The 19,583-nt window shown below is 47.6% G+C and overlaps 1 protein-coding gene across 5 annotated transcripts in view; it reads right to left on the bottom strand.

The window, feature by feature from the left end:
- MAD1L1 (mitotic arrest deficient 1 like 1) overlaps nucleotides 1–19,583 on the bottom strand; it is a 343,378-nt gene that overhangs the window by 57,394 nt on the left and 266,401 nt on the right. For 2 of the 5 annotated variants that reach the window (XM_071814987.1, XM_071814986.1), the window contains exon 19: nucleotides 2,276–2,756. The exons of 2 other annotated variants lie outside the window; for them this stretch is intronic. In XM_071814987.1, coding sequence (XP_071671088.1) covers nucleotides 2,583–2,756 — 174 coding nt within the window. In that variant the 3' untranslated portion in view covers nucleotides 2,276–2,582. Of the gene's footprint in view, nucleotides 1–2,275; nucleotides 2,757–14,946; nucleotides 15,141–19,583 lie in introns of those variants that run through there. One more of the 5 variants, XM_071814988.1, reaches the window with a different exon arrangement.

The following is a 19,583-nucleotide window of genomic DNA, read 5'->3' as shown; positions in this document are numbered from 1 at the left end:
CTTTGAGAATATTCATCGCTACCCTCCTCAAGGGAAATGATTTCAGTATTATGAGCAACAGCATTGCTGAAGAGAACACGCAAAAACCTGGAAAATGCATCATTTTACCAACAGAAGCAAGGTCATCCAAACCCAGAGATAACTACATTCAATATTAATATCTCCCTTGCTCCAAGCAGGGTTTCAACCTCTTGGTAACGATCCATTCCCTAGAGAAATGCCTTCCAGTAACTTTGAGGTGAACTAATTAAGTTTGCACAGCTAATAAGTGCCATCTGCCTGCCACAACGCTGCTGGAGACTCCAAAGAAGAGGAGAGGATGGGCTGCTCGTCTCTCACCACCCTCTCCTGCATCCTCCTGGGTTCCACAAGCCCCAGGCATCCAGCAAAGGGAACAACGCACCAGGGCACAACTGAGAACACATGGGTACCTTCCCTTCTGCCACATGCAACTGTCTCATTCGAGCCTCAGTTTATCCTCATTTCCAAGAACTCCGTTTGTTTTCTGCCGTTCCAGCCCTAAGATTTGTGTACTATGTTTTAATGAGGTCCATTCTACTGACATAAAGAGCACATCGACCACATGGCTCAATTTATTTCTACTTGGAGCATCCAAGATCTGCCTCTTGAAGAGTTTGAGATGTATTAAGAGTCCAGCTCCGACTGGTAAACAACGGGCTGGCCCCAGCCATCCAGTCAGTGAAGGCATTTGAGGACAGCATGTTCAATACTGGAAAATGAAATCGCTTTGAAAAGATTCCTCCTTGCTTATTTGCCAGATAATGACACAAGAGCCGATGCCAAGCACAGCCAACCTGTCCTGGGGTGTTCAGAGACAGTCCTTATGCTGAGACATCCCTTTTTGGCTTCTCATCTGCCCAAACACATCCCACCCATGGGTCCTCACCCCCACCTGGGCCCTGGGGACATCTCCAGAGGCTCCTTCTCCAGCAGTGCAGAGGCAGCAAACCCCGCCACGCTGCACCATCAGGTAAGCTGGTGTCTTGTTTCTGTCTCTCATTATAAAATGTCCTGAATTTCGCACTTCTCTCTCACTGGAGGCAAGGCTATGTTGTTGAGTTGTCTTCCCCTTGTAAATCTTTGCTATTGAAAACCATTTGCAGCGTAAAACTTCTCTAAGGAATGGGAAGAGGCTGATGCTCTGCTGTATTTGACAGTATTTCTTGTGTCACCCAGGGTTTTCCCTACTATTTTTATAGGGCCTTTTCAGAAAGATCAGATACTATTCTGCACGCAGAAATATAAAGATCAAAACCAAGAAAGGCAAGCGGGGGGATTGGACTGGATGATCTTTCGAGGCCCCTTCCAGTCCCTAACATTCTGTGACTCTGTGAAGCTAAACTTGGACAGTTAAGCCTAAGTTTGGGAGATCCAGGCTCAGCTCCTTGCTGTGCCAGACTCCCCGCGTGACTCTCCTGCCCATCTTAACAAGGGATTAACAACCCTGCCCGACAAGGGTACGGCCACGCACTAACAGAGCCCAGTAAAACCTTCGGCTGGCCCAGCTGCCTTCCAGAGCATCATCTGTTCTCACCCTGCCCCATCCCTTCCCTCCCTGTGAACTTCCATATAATAACTGAAAAATGTGACAAGCCTAACTTTAATCATCTTCTAACCTGGGTTGGTATCATTAATCTCGCAGCCACTGATGGGTAATTTAATTAGGGTGCATTTGTAATGAATTACAATCATCATTTAGCGCTATTGTTCCTAACATGAGCAGAGGGGAGTCAGAAAACTGGCATAGTTGATCTTCTTAATTACACTTGAGCTCTACGCAAGCCATGCCCAGGCTTTCACTGCTGGTTTTATAGATAAAGGAACACGAGCAGCAGGGACCCCCATGACGAGCCCAGCAAACATCTCCGAGTGTGCTCCCCACAGCAATCAGCGACGACTGGGTCTGCAAAGCAGGACCTTTGGTGGAGGAGGTGTCCAGCTCTAAGAAAACAGCTCAGAGCTGAAGCAGAGAGAGAAATACAAAGGCAGGATAGAAACTGTGCTGCTTAGTTCTGTTTCTCACCACCTATGACAGATAAAAGGTACAGCCAAGACACCCAACATGAGTAAACGGGCATTTTGTAAGTCCACAAGTATCCCAGCTAAAGGCCTGGATTTGCTAACACACACTCGACGATGGTTGTATAGTCACGACAAAGCTATAGGCGCATGAAAACGTGCAGTCACAAATGACATTCTAATAGAGGAATGATTTGCCCCGGAGCTTTAAATTCATCTCTGCAAGACAGTATCAGAAATTTCCAGCCAAAACTGTTTGTCTCTGGTCAGCTTTGCTGCTCTGTACGGGACGAGCAGCAGCGAGCGCAGGTATTTATTTCAGACGTGACTCCGGTCTGCAAAACTGGAGCGATCTGATGATGCGGCCGAGAGCCAACCCAGCTCCTCGGTACCTCTGTGCAGGACACTGACCCCATGGACACTGCTCTGTGGTGTCCCGCCTCTGGTGGCCAGGCCAACCTGCTCTTGAACCAAGCCTCTCCCAGGAGCCGCTCAGCTTTTGTTGGTCTCGGGGAGGTATTTTATATGAAGTGTAACAGCTCTTATGCACAGAACAGAAGGAAAGCAAGCCCCACATCTTCCCTCCAGGACCCCTCTCTGAGGGTTTTGGACATCAGTTTGCACTCTGCAGAACATTTGGGTTTCCAGACCTCAGTGTAAGAAGGAGGAACATCTACGTGGCCGGGCATGGGCAGGCTGCTGGCTCTGGCACATTCCTATGGAGACAGAAGCCAGGTCAGAGCTTTAAGAACAGAACAGAAAAATCAAACCCTGGGTTCCATGGTCTGGGTCTGTGAACTAAAGGCAACATGACCTTGTCCCTCCCTCCCTTCCCTCATCTCTGAGGCTTCATGGCAACTCCATCTGAACTGAGCAAAGGCATCCCAAGGAGCTTTTTTGCAATTAATTTTTGCCAGATACGAAGAATTCCTTCCCGTGCATGTGGAATTTGCTTTCAAAGCAAAAGATCCCTGGACAAGGCAGAACGCTGGTTTTTTTGGCAAATCTCTTTTAAAAAGAAACGCTCGAAAAGGAGCTTATCAATTGGGACTGGCAAGCCCTGTGCCAGCAAAATGAGCACGGAAAATGATTAAATACATGTGCAAATCCTCTGTGGCAGTGCAATATTTGAAGGGGAATAACTCGGCGTGGCTCGGGGCAGGGGATAACCGCGCCTCTGTGATTTGGGAGCGCTCTTTCCAAGAATTAAGAAAACCATTGGAAAAAGGGCCGGGCAGAAGCAAACAGAAAATTGGGAACAGTCTGGAAAATACAAGAATGCACCTTTTTTAATCGGGGGCTTATGCTTATCTGAAATACTTTATTTAAGGTGGGCCCGGGAGAGGACGGAAAAGCACTAGAGAGAGAAAAGAAAGAGGTTTTATAAACCCCCCCAAAATTCTGAGAAAAAGGTAGGAAGAGACAAAAACAAGAGGTTCATAAAGAGGTCTATAAAATACCGACATTACATTAAAGGAAGAAGGAGCATTGCTATTTGTTCTGAAAGAGGAGAACAGGAGAGGACTCGACTCAAAAAGTAAAATTTAAGGACTTTAATTTTCATGCAACATATGCGTTAATTAACCTGTGCAACCACCGCTGCAGGGGAGCAGTGGCAAAGAACATAATGCAAATTAGAACAGACAGCAACGTCCCATTTTCTAAATGGCATTTCTGCCATTTCCATTTTGCTTTGGAGAAGGGTATACGGGCAAAATAAACCTCCTTTTAATCACATTATTAACAATGCCGTAACCGATCAGCATTTCGTTACGTTTCCCTGAGTCGGGGACCGCTGTTCCGCAGCAGCGCTCAGCTGGCAAAACGCTCATGAGTTTCTCTTTCTGGGCAAGGTCTTGCCTGCTCTGCTTTCAGCGCAGCTCAGGACCAGCACGGTTCTCCTGATGCATTTATCAGTCAGCTTCCTAAAGCCCTCCCCGTTCTATTGCATCTAAAGGCACCAAGAGACACTGCAACTCAACACGAAGTTTCAGGCAGGCTTGTTCCCCGCTCCCAACTCCTACCGGTTGCTCGCCAAGTGCAGAGTCAGCATTTTTGGTACGTACCATCAGCATTTCTTTGTCATTTCTCTCCACCTGCTTTCACGGAGAGAGTGAAAAGGATAAAATACTCTTTTTTTTTCCCCCCCTAGCAAAATGATTGTAAAGCCACTTCAAATGAGCGGAGGGATGCAGGTGCAGCTCTCAGCTGCCGCACTTGAAGATGATGGGGTTACGAGTCGGCAGTGTCATCTTTTGGCTGCAGAACCTTTGCTGCAGCAACTCCCTGACTTTCCTCCACTCTCAGCTTTGTGAAATCCTGACTGGTGAGAGCTGGCACCACCGAATCCTCTCTGCTGGAACTGCTGTATTTCAGGGTAAAAGCACAGAGTGCTCATGAGATGTGCTACCCCAAGTGTAATCTTCCCTTTGTAAATACATTTTGGCCACCACCCAGTCTGGGTGGGATGACTGGGGAGCAGCTGATATTTTAAATCTCAGCCATAGCGTGAAAATAGTCTTTAATGAAGTGTGCGTCTGAGGGGGGGAAATAAAGAATTGGCTGCAAAATAACAAGTGATAACCATTGGAAAAATAAGTGAAGCATATGCAGGGGGAAACTCCATTAGAGCAGCAGCCATGCAATTAAAGATGGATGTGGTAAACTCGTGTGCGCGCGGTTCTGAGCGCTGCTGTGACCCACAGCCCCATTAGCTCTGGAGCAAGGGTAAGCTGATTAGCTCTGGAGAAGGGTGATGGCAGAACTCATCAGCTAAGCTTGTTAGCTGCCACACAGAGCTGGTGTACACCTTGGAAGCTTTGCAAAGTGATTAGCTTGGGGTGGGAGGAGGCAGCAGAGCCTGCTACAGGAGATGAATAACCCAAAGCAGTCGCCGCGTGGGCACGAGCTCCGCGTACAGAGCTGGGAGAGGGGCTCTGCCTTGGTTGGGGAAAAGATGCCCAATCCATGTCACAGCTCATGTGCAGCCCGCCAAGCCCGTGTCTCGGTCACAGCCGAGGTCTGCAGGCTTCTGCACTATAGAATTAAGCCCCCATGGTCTGCAAGTCGCTCCTAAATCCCCGCCGGCCATCGCTGAGCGAGCTGGGATCCGCACCGTGAAAGGTTGGAGGGGTGGGTGCTGTCCCGGAGCGGGGTAATTCGAGCCCTATGGGAAGTGACAGTTTTCTTCAATCTCCCTTCAGTCTGCACAGTGATACCCTGCGGTTGTTCAGGAACAACATCTCCTTTCTCATCTGGGAAACAACTGCCAGAGAGGAGCAGCTCGAAACGTCTGCCCCGCTCTGTGGTGGGACCCAGCTTTAGCCGGCTAGGTGGGAATACAATCAAACACTTCATGTATTCTTTTTATACAGAAAGGAAACCATTCTGACCCATCAGAAAACAGTTCATACAGTTCATTAAAAGCTGCTTCGGCCCTCTGAAAACTGCACAAACCCACTTCCGCTCCAACTGCTGCCCACAAACCGAAGCAACAACAAGAGCTTTGGTCTTTCTGCCAACTCACTATGGCCAAACTATTGTACGTATCTGCTTCTCTTTGCTGTTGTTTATGTTTGTTTTCCTATAAAAACAAGACTGGGACAAGAATATTAAATACCAGAAACCCAAGGAAAATAAAGATTAAAAAAGCTTTAGTCACAAAACCAAAGATTATTTAGGCTACATGTGGCTATAAGAGCGTAGCAAATATCTATAAGGCTGTAGGAAGTTAATTCTCTAGGGTACAACCGAAGAGGGAAAACACGTGCTTTAACTTATCGCTTTTTAATTTCGAAGTGCCTACCTGCAAATTCATTGTGAATGCATGGAGATGTCTTACGCATTCGTTAAGACTGTTTAGTTAATCTGCTTTTACATAAAACTAAACCAGATGCATTAACTTCTCCAAAGCGCCCCAGCGTTGCCAGCATTCCTCCCTTTCTGACAAGCTTTGCAAGACTTGATCTGATTAAAACCTTTCCTTACATGTCCATATCCTGAAGTCGAGGTTCTAGACGACAATCTTTGTTTTTGTTTCAAAGAAACTTCACAGTTGCGAAGAAAACCTGATGCAAGTGTAACCGACAGCTCAAAACCAGATGGCAAATACAATTATCTCAAAGCACATTGTTATTTTTACATTGCATTTACAGTTTTCAACGCTCGGATTTGGCAGTACTGCTGTCCCTCATTTTATGTAGGTTAAAAGTGAGAAGCAGCTGTCTGCTCACTCCAAGTCAAGAATTTACCCCCAGGTTGGATCTATTCATGTGCATTTAACCAACTATTTATAGTCATTCGAAAACAGAAGGTTTTTAAGAAAAGTGCTGGCACAGCCTTCACTACAGCAGCATTGATAACATCATCTCCCTGTTCCCACCGGACTTTCTAATTTGATATCTCCTTTGGTAAAGATGAGCTGGAATTTTGGGACCTGCAATATTAAAATTTCTTCGAGCGACGCCTCTACTTCCCCAGTTGCTTTTTTGCTGCTCGTAGTAATATATCTCCCAGTCACGCAGCAAGGCACCAAGACACCTATTACTCCTATTAGATAGGCGAGCAGAGCTTTGGGAAACATTAGCAGTCCATCAGAAGAGACGTGGACACCAACCTCCAGGTACTCGAGGCAGAGCATCCCTGTGCGGTGTGGGTGGTGACGGGCACAGGAGGAACCCAAAGCCCCATGAGACACTGTCACCCGCAGACATCACCTCCCTCCATCCCACAGATTTATTCTCCCTCCTGTCCTTTCTAAGAAACATGACAGTCACGCAGGGAGATTTCTAAAGCGAGATACAGGCCCCAAGTCCCTTAGCAAAGCAGTAAGAAAAACAATTGGTTTCTAGAAGCTGATATTCATCAGCGAACGCCACCTCTTTGCCCGCTCGCTGCTCCTACCACAGCGACCAGGACTGTTCTCCCTCCCCAGCCTGACTGAGCAAAGATCCATTAGATTAAAGAAATATATCTAAATGAGAAATGCAGCAAAAAGAAATGAGTTTAGACAGCTCCTCCTCTCTGATCTCGACTGTAATAATTATGTCCATGCCGTGTGAATTCATGGCTGCGCATCCTCAGCAGAGCTCATTTTACCCACTCGCTTCAAAATGCTGTTGTGGTTGTTCCTCTCTCTCCTCACCCACCCTTCCAGGTGTCCACAAGTTCACTCATTTCTCTTTACCGTCAAGGTTTTCCACTGCTCACACCTTCCTTACGGCCGGTCCTGCTCAGCAGCCGCAGACACACCTTGCTCTGCTAAGGAGGGTTTGCAGCTTTGGAGCCCAGAAGATGCTTCCACCCTTGAGCCCGTCCATGCTTTTCCCCATGCCACCCTCCGGGAGTGGAAGCAATCCACGCAGACATTAACACATCCTCCTTTCCAATCCTTCCAGACGCCCTCCTGCAGAAAACGCTGCAGAACCCTGGCAGTGGATCAAGCCAGGCAGGTGACGAGCCGGCTCTGTCCCTCCGGCTGCTGCCAGGTTCCTGCTGTGCCCTTCACCCTACCTCTGCTGCCAATTAACCAACCAAATGAACCAACATCCACAAGTGTAAACTCCTGACACTGTGCCAACCACCGCCTAGGCCGTTTGCTCATGCGCTGCTCCTTCCTTCCAAACTCCTTTAGGTTTTGCTTCTAGACTGCGAGGTTTCCAGATAAAGCACCTATCTCCACTTATTTTTCATAACAGAGCTGCACTACTGCGGTTAATAATAGCAGCTAACCTTTGACTGCTAAAGCATTAGCAATGTCACCCATAAAGCTGTGTCATATTTAGTGAGTTGTCAGAGCAGTAGCATCATTAAAAAGCACAAGCACGTAACTACTGTATGTAAAACACTGAGAGATACAATCAATAGGTTGGTTGGTGAATTATTCCCAAACTGATGGGAGTGAAGTGCTCAGCGGGTTAACGCTGCCATACCGCAATGGTCCCACCACCTTATTTGCAATAGCGAGTTCTGGTGAAAGCAAAACGTGTTGTTTGAAACCCAAATGACCCCCACGGTCTGTGGACCGGCGTCTACTGTCCACTTCATTATCTCACCACTCACACCAGGGCTTCTCCTCTATTATCCTTAATTCTTCCTTCAGCTTTCTACTGACATCGGTGCTTTTGTGAGTACCCTCACTCACTCTCTCCTAATGATTTCTGCCTGGATTTGCAAGGTCTTTTATTCTTCCTCTTCTCATTTCACATCAGAGGAACGTCAAGACTTCTGCTGCCTAGCGTTAGCTTTGTGTCTGCACACGATGTTCTCGCTGTGCTCGCAGGGACCCACAGGCTTTATAATTAGGGCCAGGATTCAAGCAGCACCAAGTACACTTGCAAAGATTTTCTTCAAAAACCTAAAGCAAACTTGCCTGGCTCCTTCCCAGAGCGGGTGCTCCCTCCTGCCACAGCTCTGCAGGCTACAGATGATGGGTAAAGGAAAAAGCAACTGTCTTTTCCCCCCAGCACAGCAAACCTGTCTCTCTATGTGCAGCAACCACCAGCCAAGGCTGCAGAAGCTCCTCCTGGTGCTGCATTACCCAATCTCTTTGTAGACAACCAGGGACTTCAACAACCTGAGAGACCCACAGGACTTCTCGGAGAGACGGATTCCCTCCTGCATGCTTGGATTGACCCAGAGAACCCCAAGCTCATGTCCCAGAAATGTTCCCTCCGGCCCGTTCGGCAGCTCCCGCGGTGGGAAGATGGGACCTGTTGATTTCTGCAGTTCCGCATAAGTGTGAATTGATGAGCTGCTTCAGGAAGCTAATATTAATTCCTAGAAGAACGTGTCAGGGCTGCCTGGCTGATTACCCCTCATTCCTGTCTGCTTACAAACAATGATTACAGTCTAATCTCAGCACTCTTGGAGGAGCTGTGGAGAGTACCCTTCATCTACTGTAATTACGTTCCAGCTCCCTCGGAGCTGAGGCTCTTATTCACTCCTAGCATTATCTGCAGCCTAATCTAGTCGGCTGGAATGGAGGTAAAAATCACTCCAAAGAGCTGTAGTAAGCTCCTCCTCTGGCTCCAAAGCCAAGTTAAAGAAACCAAATTGTTTTGTGACGGTCAAAGGCAGGGGATGACGGAGAGATGGATCCCGCATACGGCAAAAGCGAGTGTTTGCTGGCACCGCTGACCGTCCCCATTACTTCCACACAGCTCAATGAATCCTGCTTTCTGCAGAGATGCTCAGCCTGCTCTGTTTCTTTTGGCCTCCAGCGTGTTCCCACCCCTCCCAGAGGGCAGATACACAGCACACATCTCTGGAAGCTCTTTTAAAAGAAAGCGTTTCCCAATGGGACCTGGTCATACGTTCTCCCCAACTTGCTCCTCTACACTTCACCGAGGCCTCACGCGGTACCGCAAGGCAGGGTCAAAACATCACCGGCCTGTGGAATGTCCAGAATGTTTGTTGTAAATATCAAAGCCAAACACAGCAATCCTGCCAAGGCTTCCAGGCAACTTTGTTTTGCCTAAAAACCACTTCTGTGCAACCGTGTACGTCAACGCCCTCTAAATCCATTTTCTCATTATGCTATTTTCTCCAAGACCTTCAAATTATAATGTTGTTGTAACTCTATTTCCCTTCAGCATAACTACGTTCTAGAAGGACATCAACATTTCCTGCCTCTCCTCTTAAAAACAGAGTTTTATCCCTACCCCTTGTGCAGACACGACCGCGATCCTCTGCTCAGCCACTGCAAAGACGCCTCCCTCCAAGGAACCTGTGCTGCCCTCCCCTACTGGTGACACTGGCGGTGGGACAGGACGATGGTGACACGTACAGCAACCCCAGCACGGGCTCTGCAGCCACCGCAGCCTGCGCCGAAACTCTGACCAGCGTTTCTTATTCAACACCACTACAGGTACCTGCTAGATTAAGCATGGAAAAAAATCTGTTTGCAGGTTTTACAATCGCATTTTGTCTTTGCTGGGGGAGACGCATCTGTAAAAAGCAACCCAGCCCTGTGAATAAAGCCAGGACGCGCACTCCGACCACACCTGAAGCACGTAGGGTTTAACAGGAGTAATGTGGGAAGTGAGACATCACTCCCCAAAGCCTCATCTCCCAGATGGCAACTTGATACCCAGGCTGCCAAAGGTTCTGTGTTTTAATTAAGTGTTAAATCTAGTTGGTTTTGTTTTTTAAATCTAGTAAGATGTTTCTCCTTCCCACAGTGCCGTCACTCTTTGCTGTGCTGTAATTCAGTAAGGAGAATAGTTAATTAAGTTTGAACAACAATGTCTAATGACTTCTATTTAAAGCTGTTCATAATAAAACATTACAAGCCCTTAGAAATTACCTGACTTTGCAAGTTAATATGATACCTTAAGAGAATAAAACAGTATAGTCCTGCACACTCCCGCTTTGTGGGCGCATCTTCTACCCCAAGCAGAACAGCAGAACAAGGCATCCGCTACTGCCCTACAAATGCTCATTTTAAACTTAAGTCATGATGAGAACACCATCAAAATTACAAACTGTCCCTGGATGCAGGGATCAAAATGAGTACTGGCTGCATCACTATTAAACACAGTTGCATTTAAAATACTCTTCAGCAGCAGGAGTAATACAGCTGCTTCTAACCTGTGCGGAGCTGCGGCCTCGAGGAAAGACAGGAAAGCAAAAAGCTCCTGAAGGGATGGGAAATAAGCAGACAACAAAATGAGACTGTCTAGAAAACCAGACAGGAGTCCAACCGAAGAAGCAGCAAGCCGGCTCTCAACAGGAGAAGGTAATCGCACCACAAGTGGCTTGAGAAAGGAACTGAGGATGAGAGAGGGGTCAGCGTAATGCTGACGTTCATCTCAGCATCCAACGCCACGCACAGAGGGGATGCTGAGACAGGATGGTACGGAGCCACTTCAGCCCCCGCACCAGAGAACCCCAAGAGGAAAACACACAGAGATCGAGACACCTCACCGGTAGATAATAAACACTGGAATTAACACAGAAATTAACAAGAAGGCTGTTCAAATATTAGCCTAATTTAGCACAAAAGAGGAGATCTAGTGCAGCATTAACCTCAGACAGACCCTTTAGAAACACATCCTGGGAGATGTGTGCTCCGTACGCCCACGCACCAAAGTATCTCTAATGAGTTTCCTCCTACCTGGGATCTGGAGGGAACCCCTCGAGGTAACTCACTTCCCAGTCTCGCCTCCCGCTTCACGCATGGACTTGGAGTTGTTAGGATTCAAAAGGGAAAATAAGCCTTATTTATCTTATTCTTGCTGGCAGAAGGAAAGTGACAGAGACAACTGCCCATCACTGCTCTTCATGAACTTCACACGGCCACAGTGCAAGGATCACACCTGATTTATCTTCTACACAGCCCTAATAAAAAGGCCTCTGCTCTGACTCCAGCCACGCTAAATCTCGCCAATGTAATAAATAGAAACATGGAAACGAAGCCTAGTTTCATCCTTCTTTCTGAAGGCAGCAAAGGGACAGGGTGAACGAGTTCAGCCTTCCCCCCAGAGAGGAGACGGGTTCCACCGGTCCCCCGTGACGGGGACACGTATTTACCTCCCCGCCATCAAAGCCACTCCAGGTGCCATTTCACCACACTGCTCGCCCTGTAACTTCGCAACTTTATCTACTTTGTAAAATCATCCCAAAGCTCCCAGATCACATCTCTTATCCTCGGAGGATCATGAATCACCAAGGCAGGATAATATTTGAGGACCTGAAAGTACTGAAGTTGTTAAAAAGTAAATCAGCCTTAAAATTGGATGTGTATACCAGCAGGCAAGACAGGAGCAATATTGTAGCCTGACTCCAGGTTTTCAGGAGCAATCCAGAGAATACGAGGCTCGTAAAACTTATTTCTGTACCAAATAAAACTAAACAAGAAACAATAAATCCTCAGGTGAAAATAATACTAATAAAGAAAACCATTCCTCTTTCTAGCCCCGATGAGAAGGACTTGGGGGTGTTGGTTGATAAGAGGCTCAACGTGACCTGGCAATGTGTGCTTGCAGCCCAGAAAGCCACTGTATCCTAGGCTGCAGCCAAATAAATGCGACCAGCAGGTCGAGGGAGAGGATTCTGCCCTCTGCTCCGCTCTGGTGAGACCCCACCTGCGGTGCTGCGTCCAGCTCGGGGGTCATGTCCTTACACTGAAAGAGGGGAGATTTAGATTAGATACAAGGACAAAATTCTTCCCCATGAGGGCGGTGAGGCCCTGGACCAGCCCACCCAGAGCAGCTGTGGATGCCCCATCCCTGCGGGTGTCCGAGGCCACACTGGATGGGGCTTTGAGCAACCTGGTCTAGTGGAAAATGTCCCTGCCCATGGGTTGGAATGAGATGATCTCTAAGGTCCCTTCCAACACAAAGCACTCTGTGATTCCTATTTAGTAGAATTCCTTCAAATTTTTAAAGAAAAAGAATCCCTGAGGATTAGGTTGAATTACTTGGATTTTCAAAGTCGCTGTGACAAAGTACCATCTAGAAGGCTACCAGAAAACTGTCTGAGCAACGGAACAAGGGGTAGAATGCTATTACAAACCTAGAAATTAACTGAATACAATTTAAAAAGGAGGCATAACACACGATCAATATTCAACACGGCAAAAGATGACACTGGCATTCCCCAAGGACTGGTTTTGTCTAATGTATTCTTCAGCTATTTGCATAGGAGAGTGAGCTGTGATGTGGTGGGACTGCAGATGACATTATTGGTTTGGGGGGCACTGAGCTGACCTTGGCTGGTTCGCCTCTTAGGAGCACTGAACCACTTCATCTTCACCGCAGGTTATCTCAGGAGAGGTTCGCTTGCTTTAGTTACAGGAAATATCAAAACACAGCTGTTTGGCAGTTAAGGAGAAACCTGAGAGAAAGCACAAAATAATGAAGATATTTACCCTTTTCTTGCAAGATGCGAGGGAAATGATACCCAGAGGAACCGAATGGCAATTTTAAATAGATATAAAAACCCCTCTCTTCAAGCCCTGAATTGACCTCTGGAGCTCACTGTCACGGGCTCTCTCAGATCAAGAGTTCAGAGAAGTCCAAAAGTGGATTAGATACGTTCATAGCAAGCTGGTGGTGAAACACATTTACCAAAGCTTATGAAAAACATCTTTTATAGAGGTACCACGGTAGTTTCCTAGGGAGAGTTACACCACAATGTCTTTTGGAAACTGAAAATAAACCATCTTCCTATATTTGAACAAGACTAAAACACCTCCCCCTAACTTGCAAGCAATAACAATTAACACTTCAACAGCAAATTGCACACCAGAACTAGAACACCATGATGAAATAGCAGAGTCATTACTGCTCCCATTTCACAGATGGGGAATGGGGCAGAGTGAAAGGTGATGGAGCTGGACCACAGGCTGGGGACTCCTGGATTTTTCGGCTGCGCGCTTGCCAAGAGGCTCCTGTATGTGGAGGGAGGGAGTTCAGCGGTGGCTACAAAGTGATTGGGGGCCTAGAGCACCTGTCTTGTGAAAACAGACTGAGAGCTGGGACCATTCAGCTGGAGAAGAGAAGCTGAGAGGTGATCTCATCAGTATTTACGAATATCTCAAGGGTGGGTGTCTGGATGGACCAGACTCTGTTCAGTGGTGCCCAGTGACGAGCACAGGAGGGTCCATCTGAGTATGAGGAGGAACTTCTTTACTTCGAGGTGCCAGAGCCTGGTCCAGGCTGCCCAGGGAGGTTGTGGAGTCTCCTTCTCTGCAGACATTCAAACCCGCCTGGACCCCTTCCTGTGGAACCTCAGCTGGGTGTTCCTGCTCCATGGGGGGATTGCACTGGATGAGCTTTCCAGGGCCCTCACCCGGGCACCCTCACCAGGAAGAAGTTTCTTCTCATATTTAAGTGGAACCTCTTGTGCTCCAGTTTGCACCCATTGCCCCTTGTCCTGTCACTGGTTGTCACCGAGAAGAGCCTGGCTCCATCCTCCTGACACTCCCCCTTTCCATATTGATCCCCATGAATGAGTCCCCCCTCAGTCTCCTCTTCTCCAGCTCCAGAGCCCCAGCTCCCTCAGCCTTTCCTCACACGGGAGATGCTCCACTCCCTTCAGCATCTCCGTTGCCCTTTGATTCCCTGGGGACTGGGATGTGCCTGCAGAAAGTCACGGCAGCAGAGGGCCGGCCGGCTCAGGAGGAGCAGAAGAGCCGTCACCCAGTTGGGCCATGAGCTCCAGCAAGGCCCCTTCTCACTTTTTACCCCAGGTTGTGCACACGACGGATCCCTGTGGCTGAGCCTGCCTGCCAGCCGAGAACCCTGCCCTTCATGGTTTCCTCCTCGGCGCAGCCAGCCCTGGGGCCAGCCCGGCCCCTCGCTCCCCTCCAGGTGACCGGACCTGCTGTCCAAATGTTCTCCTGTCAGACACAGGTCCTCCCGCTGAGCCGCACCAGCCGTCTGCACACAGAACCACAGAATATCACACATTCCCTTCTTTTAAGATTTGAAAAAAAAAAAGAAATGAATTCAACTTTAAAACCTGTAATGGTTTGAGGAGTCTCTAGAGTGAAATGGGAGGAGGGAAGGGGGAAGCCAGGTTAATAAAAGCTGTTAATTAGAGTCAAATTTGCTGCTTAATGTGTCAAGAACTAGTGAGTTACGACTTAATCAACTGTTCTGAGTTCCTTGGGAGAGCAATAAACTTGAAGCCTGAAAATGGAAGGAGAAGGACAAGGTCGAGGCCTTCAAAGAGGGTGTCTTTGAAACGGTTTAACCCTAAGGTCCAAGCTGGGAGCACCCTCAAAGGAGGGACGACTTCCCCAGGCTGAACATCCCGTTGTATCACTAATCAGCAGCACTCCCAGCCTTTCACAGTACGGTCAGGTTCAGAGATATTTCCTTTTTGCCTTTTTATCTGCACTACTTGGGACTTCTATAACGTGTGACAAAGGGTACAGAAGAGATCGGTAACTCTTCAAACCTTTGATTTGTTGTTTCCGCTGCTCCCTTTCAAAGGATGTTGCGAAAGTCTAAAGCGAAGGCAGAAGAGAAACAGAGAAGAATTGGAGAGTATCCATCACGCCCCGAGTTCAGGATCCTGCATTCCTCCTGCAAGAGCTCTGAACAACATCCCCTGAGCCGCACAGCAAAAGGAGCTGGCACAGCAGGAACCGCCTAAAAGAATAAATTAATAAAAACAGCAGAGAAAAGAGAGTGAATAAAGCCTGTCAAGAAATGAAGGGTTTTGGAGATTGAGCATTTCCCACATTTTAATGCATCGGGGAGATAGAAGGCAAATGATGGGTGATTTTCTTTTGCCATTGAACTATGGGAAGATTTAATCTATTTTCACTCCAATTTACTCTTTGCAAGTCTAGCCTAGATGAAGCACATTCTTCTTCCCCGCAACACGCTCGCCATCGTTACCGTTTCTCTGTGATTGCTAAGAGAAGAAAAGCTGCAGTTGCTATGGGATCTCTGCCATCACCCAAGAGCTCTCCCAATGGGGGAGAGAAAAGGGAGCCAGAAGATAAATATTTATAGCAGAGGATTCCGCCAGACTTTCAAACTTCTGCTAAAACAGGAGGTACTGAAAACATCTCTCTTTTTGATCGAGACGCAGCAGTTACGGACCCCGCAGCCAAGCACACACCCAACTCCCATAAACCTGTTAATCCATGAGTATCATTCATCACTCAACAGCAGTTCAACCGGCCACCTTAGTGGGGCAGGTGAGGTTTTGCCAAACCAACAGGAGGAGGTCGGCTCTTTCATCTGGAGAACTTCTGCCTGCACTCCTTCCAGCGCTGTGTCCCCCGACAGCAAGCTCCTGCACACAGGCTCAGCTCTTCATAACAATCACAGCCAAGGGTCTGCCTGCTCTTCCCAGCTCACAGAATCCCAGATGTCAGGGGTTGAAGGGCCCTGGAAAGCTCATCCAGTGCAATCCCCCCATGGAGCAGGAACACCCAGCTGAGGTTCCACAGGAAGGTGTCCAGGCGGGTTTGAATGTCTGCAGAGAAGGAGACTCCACAACCTCCCTGGGCAGCCTGGGCCAGGCTCTGACACCCTCACCGGGAACAAGTTTCTTTTTATATTTAAGTGGAACCTCTCGTCTTCCAGTTTGAACCCATTACCCCTTGTCCTGTCACTGGTTGTCAGCGAGAAGAGCCTGGCTCCATCCTCCTGACACCCCCCCTTTCCATATTGATCCCCATGAATGAGTCCCCCCTCAGTCTCCTCTTCTCCAGCTCCAGAGCCCCAGCTCCCTCAGCCTTTCCTCACACGGGAGATGCTCCACTCCCTTCAGCATCTTGGTGGCTGCGCTGGACTCTCTCCAGCAGTTCCCTGTCCTTCTGGAGCTGAGGGGCCCAGCTCAGCGGGACAGTGCCCAGCGTGGCCACCATGGTGGACCAGGCTTCTTCTGCATCCGTCTCCTCTTCCCTGCACAGATGCCGCTGCAAGTTTCTAAAAGAAAAAACCCTTTTGCCTTGCAACCTCTACTTAGTTTAGGGGGCAAACGTGCTATCTGACTGTTGTGGAGACAACATGGACTCCTGAGGTTGGGACTTGGCACAGAAAGGAGGAGGAACAGATGTTCATAGATTTCATTGCAAAATATAATTACCCAGAGTTTTGAACACTACATACAACACATTCTTGTAAACATAAAACAATGGGAAGTGCCCTCTGTGTCCTTGTCGACATCTCGGGTGTTTCTCTAGATATTACCTATAATATCCATACTGCAACATTTCAACACTGCAAGCAGAAGCCTTCGGAAATGCGGGGAGCATGGAGGCTTGCTTCAACGACAGCAAAGTAATCTTTTTAGCACTAATTTTCTTGTTCCTCTACAACATCCAGGTCCTGAGGGAAAGCAGAGCCCAAAGCCAGCCCTGGATAAAAAGATTAGTTGCTTCTGCATTAAGATGCTTGTAATGATTCAGCAAGTTAAAGCCATCTTTCTACCAACAAGGAGTCTTTGTGGTTCCTCTATAAGCCGATAGTTGAAAGTGACAAATAAAATAAAAGAATTTGACAGAAGTCATTACCACCTACAAAGCTGTTGTACATTTGTGAGTACAAATGGGTCAACTGTGCCCAAAACTTGCAGTTTTATTCAGCTGGGAGAATAAATCCCATCCTTCTTTCCTAAAAGAAATCTACAATTTTGCCTTCCCTAACAAGCAATGCACCCGAAGCATCAGCAGTTAAACGAGCTGGAGCAAATGCAGCGTCATCCGGCGCTCCCAGGTGCGACTGTCGGGTCCCAAAAGGTGAAACGCACTGAGGACAAGCAGATCTCCTCATCAGGAGGGCGCCCAGCCACCTCCTGTCTGACATCCATCATATTTCAGACTCCTTTAAAACCAGGCACTTCCAATAAACTCCAGGAGCAATCAGTCCCTCATTCTCGCTGAAAACTGTTGCTGCACAGAAGAAAAGAAACTACAGTAGAGCTCTGCAAACAATTCAGGGTCTGAAATCTGTCTTTTCTAACAATTAGTAGAGAGCCTTTGCATTCTTCCTTCAGCAGCCGCCAAGGGAAGCGGAAAGGGTCACCACCTTAATTCTGGACACAAATGAGCTGCCGGTTCTCCACTGCCAGGAGAGGAGAGGAGGTTACGGCCATGGAGTAATGAGTGAGATTACACTGCAATCAGGGAATGGAGACGTGAGCTGGAGAGACGTGCTGAAGGCAGGAAAACCATTCCTTAAATCAAACCCCTATTGTTCGCCTTGTCTCTGCCTCTGTGGATAACCCACGAGACTCCGAGCTCCTGCCAGGAGCCAGCGTGAGCAATTCCAGAGCTTCCTCCTACCTGTCAGTAACAAAACGGTCTATGCGCGCACGAGCTTTCCGCTTCTCTAAGCCACATATATGGGAAGGTAAATTCTCTGTAATCCCTGGGAATATCCTTTCCTCAGCCCTTTTCCCAGTACAATCTCTCCTGTGGTTTTTGAGGATGAGAGGCTGCAAGCTGGACCGCTGAGATATTCTGAGTGCAGTGCATGACTCCTCAGCACTTTGTGCATCATTAGAGCGAGGTTATTAACGGGACTATGGGGGTGCTGAGGGCAACGAGAATATTACCTGTCTGGAGGATGATGTGTGAGAGCAAGGAAGGCAATGCAAGCTTGCAGAGGAAACACGCTCCATTTGCAAGGAGAATTAGAGTTTCCTTCCTCTAAGGCAGACTGTGAAGAGCCTCAGACTCGAAGGTAACGTGGTGGTAGTAAAACCCTTTCCAAAGAAAGCTGCAGGACAAGAATTACATAAAGATGGCAAAAAGTGTCTCCTCAGTGGACATCTGACCCAGCTTCCATGTTGACACACGCTGTATAAAAAATACAAATACAACTGGCAACTGCAGCTCTCAACACCAGAGACTGTATAAGAATATGGGAAATTCTGTGTTAGAAATAACGCAACATGCTTTGAGATGGTCATTCAGAAGACTTTGTGTAAGACCGTAACGGCACGCTATACACAGCATGCCGTGATGCTAAGTATACCCACGCTCACCGAGAACGGCAGCAATTTGATTCGAGTTCTGTCTTTTAAACCGCTATGGATATCAACTCTTGCTTCCTTCTTCTCATTAACGCTGCTGTGAAGTGCCTGGCGCAAATCTACATCACATGAATATAATTACAGAGGAAAATATACGGCATTAACTTTATGTCTGGTCTTCCCTTGCTTTTTCTGTCTTACCCTCTTTTAACCTTCCTTTTTTGCATGGCAGTTTTGTTTCTATTTCTCTCCACAATTCATCTTCTCCGTCCTTCTTCCACTCTTTCACCTGTTCCTTGTTTCAAGCCCAAAGCTGATTGCTTTCCCTTTTCTTCAAGTTTGATTGATTTATTCTGCACTTACGTAAATGATTTTATACAAAGCGTATGAACTACACAGCTCCCCACAGAACACCGTAACTACTGCTACTGCCCGTACAGGTGAGGAGGAAAAAGATGTGAGGTTAATGAAGTGCTAAATTAAGTAAGAATCCCTTACATCATCCTTTGAAGCTTGCCAAAATCTGACTCCTCAGATGTACTGCAACAGCAGTTTTCTAAGACACAGGTCCTTTGCAGGTAGAAATCTTGGTGTCAGACAGGAACAGAAACACAGACTCTTCCAGTTGCTCCAGCAGGGACCAGGGGGCGAGGGGATCTTTCAAACGAGGCCCCAAGTCACCAGACCATCGCTACTGCACCCAGAACAATGCGATTCCTCCTCCCTACTATAGGAAAGAAAGGATGGAAGATGAGGGAAGGTATTTGCTTTTCATATCTCATCTGAAACACCTGCAGGACTTCAGGCCAGTGATCTCAGTCGAAATTCATTGTATGGCTCAATCCATCCTTGCTTAATTCATCTCATGAAACTCTTAAATGGTACCCAGGCTATAGGCTGGCTCTCTACAGAGATGGGAATTACATCCCTAATTACAAGATATGGTACTGCCCTAATAATAAGCACTGTGCTCAAGAAGTTCCCACCCAGGGGAACGAGCTTTGACCTCTTTTAACAAAGGCTGCAAAACAGTTGATAAGAACATTAAAGCGAGTCGGTGCCCCAGAAACCAGGCGTTCACTTGCTCCGAGCGCTCCGGT

This window comes from Patagioenas fasciata, chromosome 15 (genome assembly GCF_037038585.1).
Source record: "Patagioenas fasciata isolate bPatFas1 chromosome 15, bPatFas1.hap1, whole genome shotgun sequence".
Lineage (NCBI taxonomy): Eukaryota > Metazoa > Chordata > Aves > Columbiformes > Columbidae > Patagioenas > Patagioenas fasciata.
This window is presented reverse-complemented; position numbering and strand designations above follow the sequence as displayed.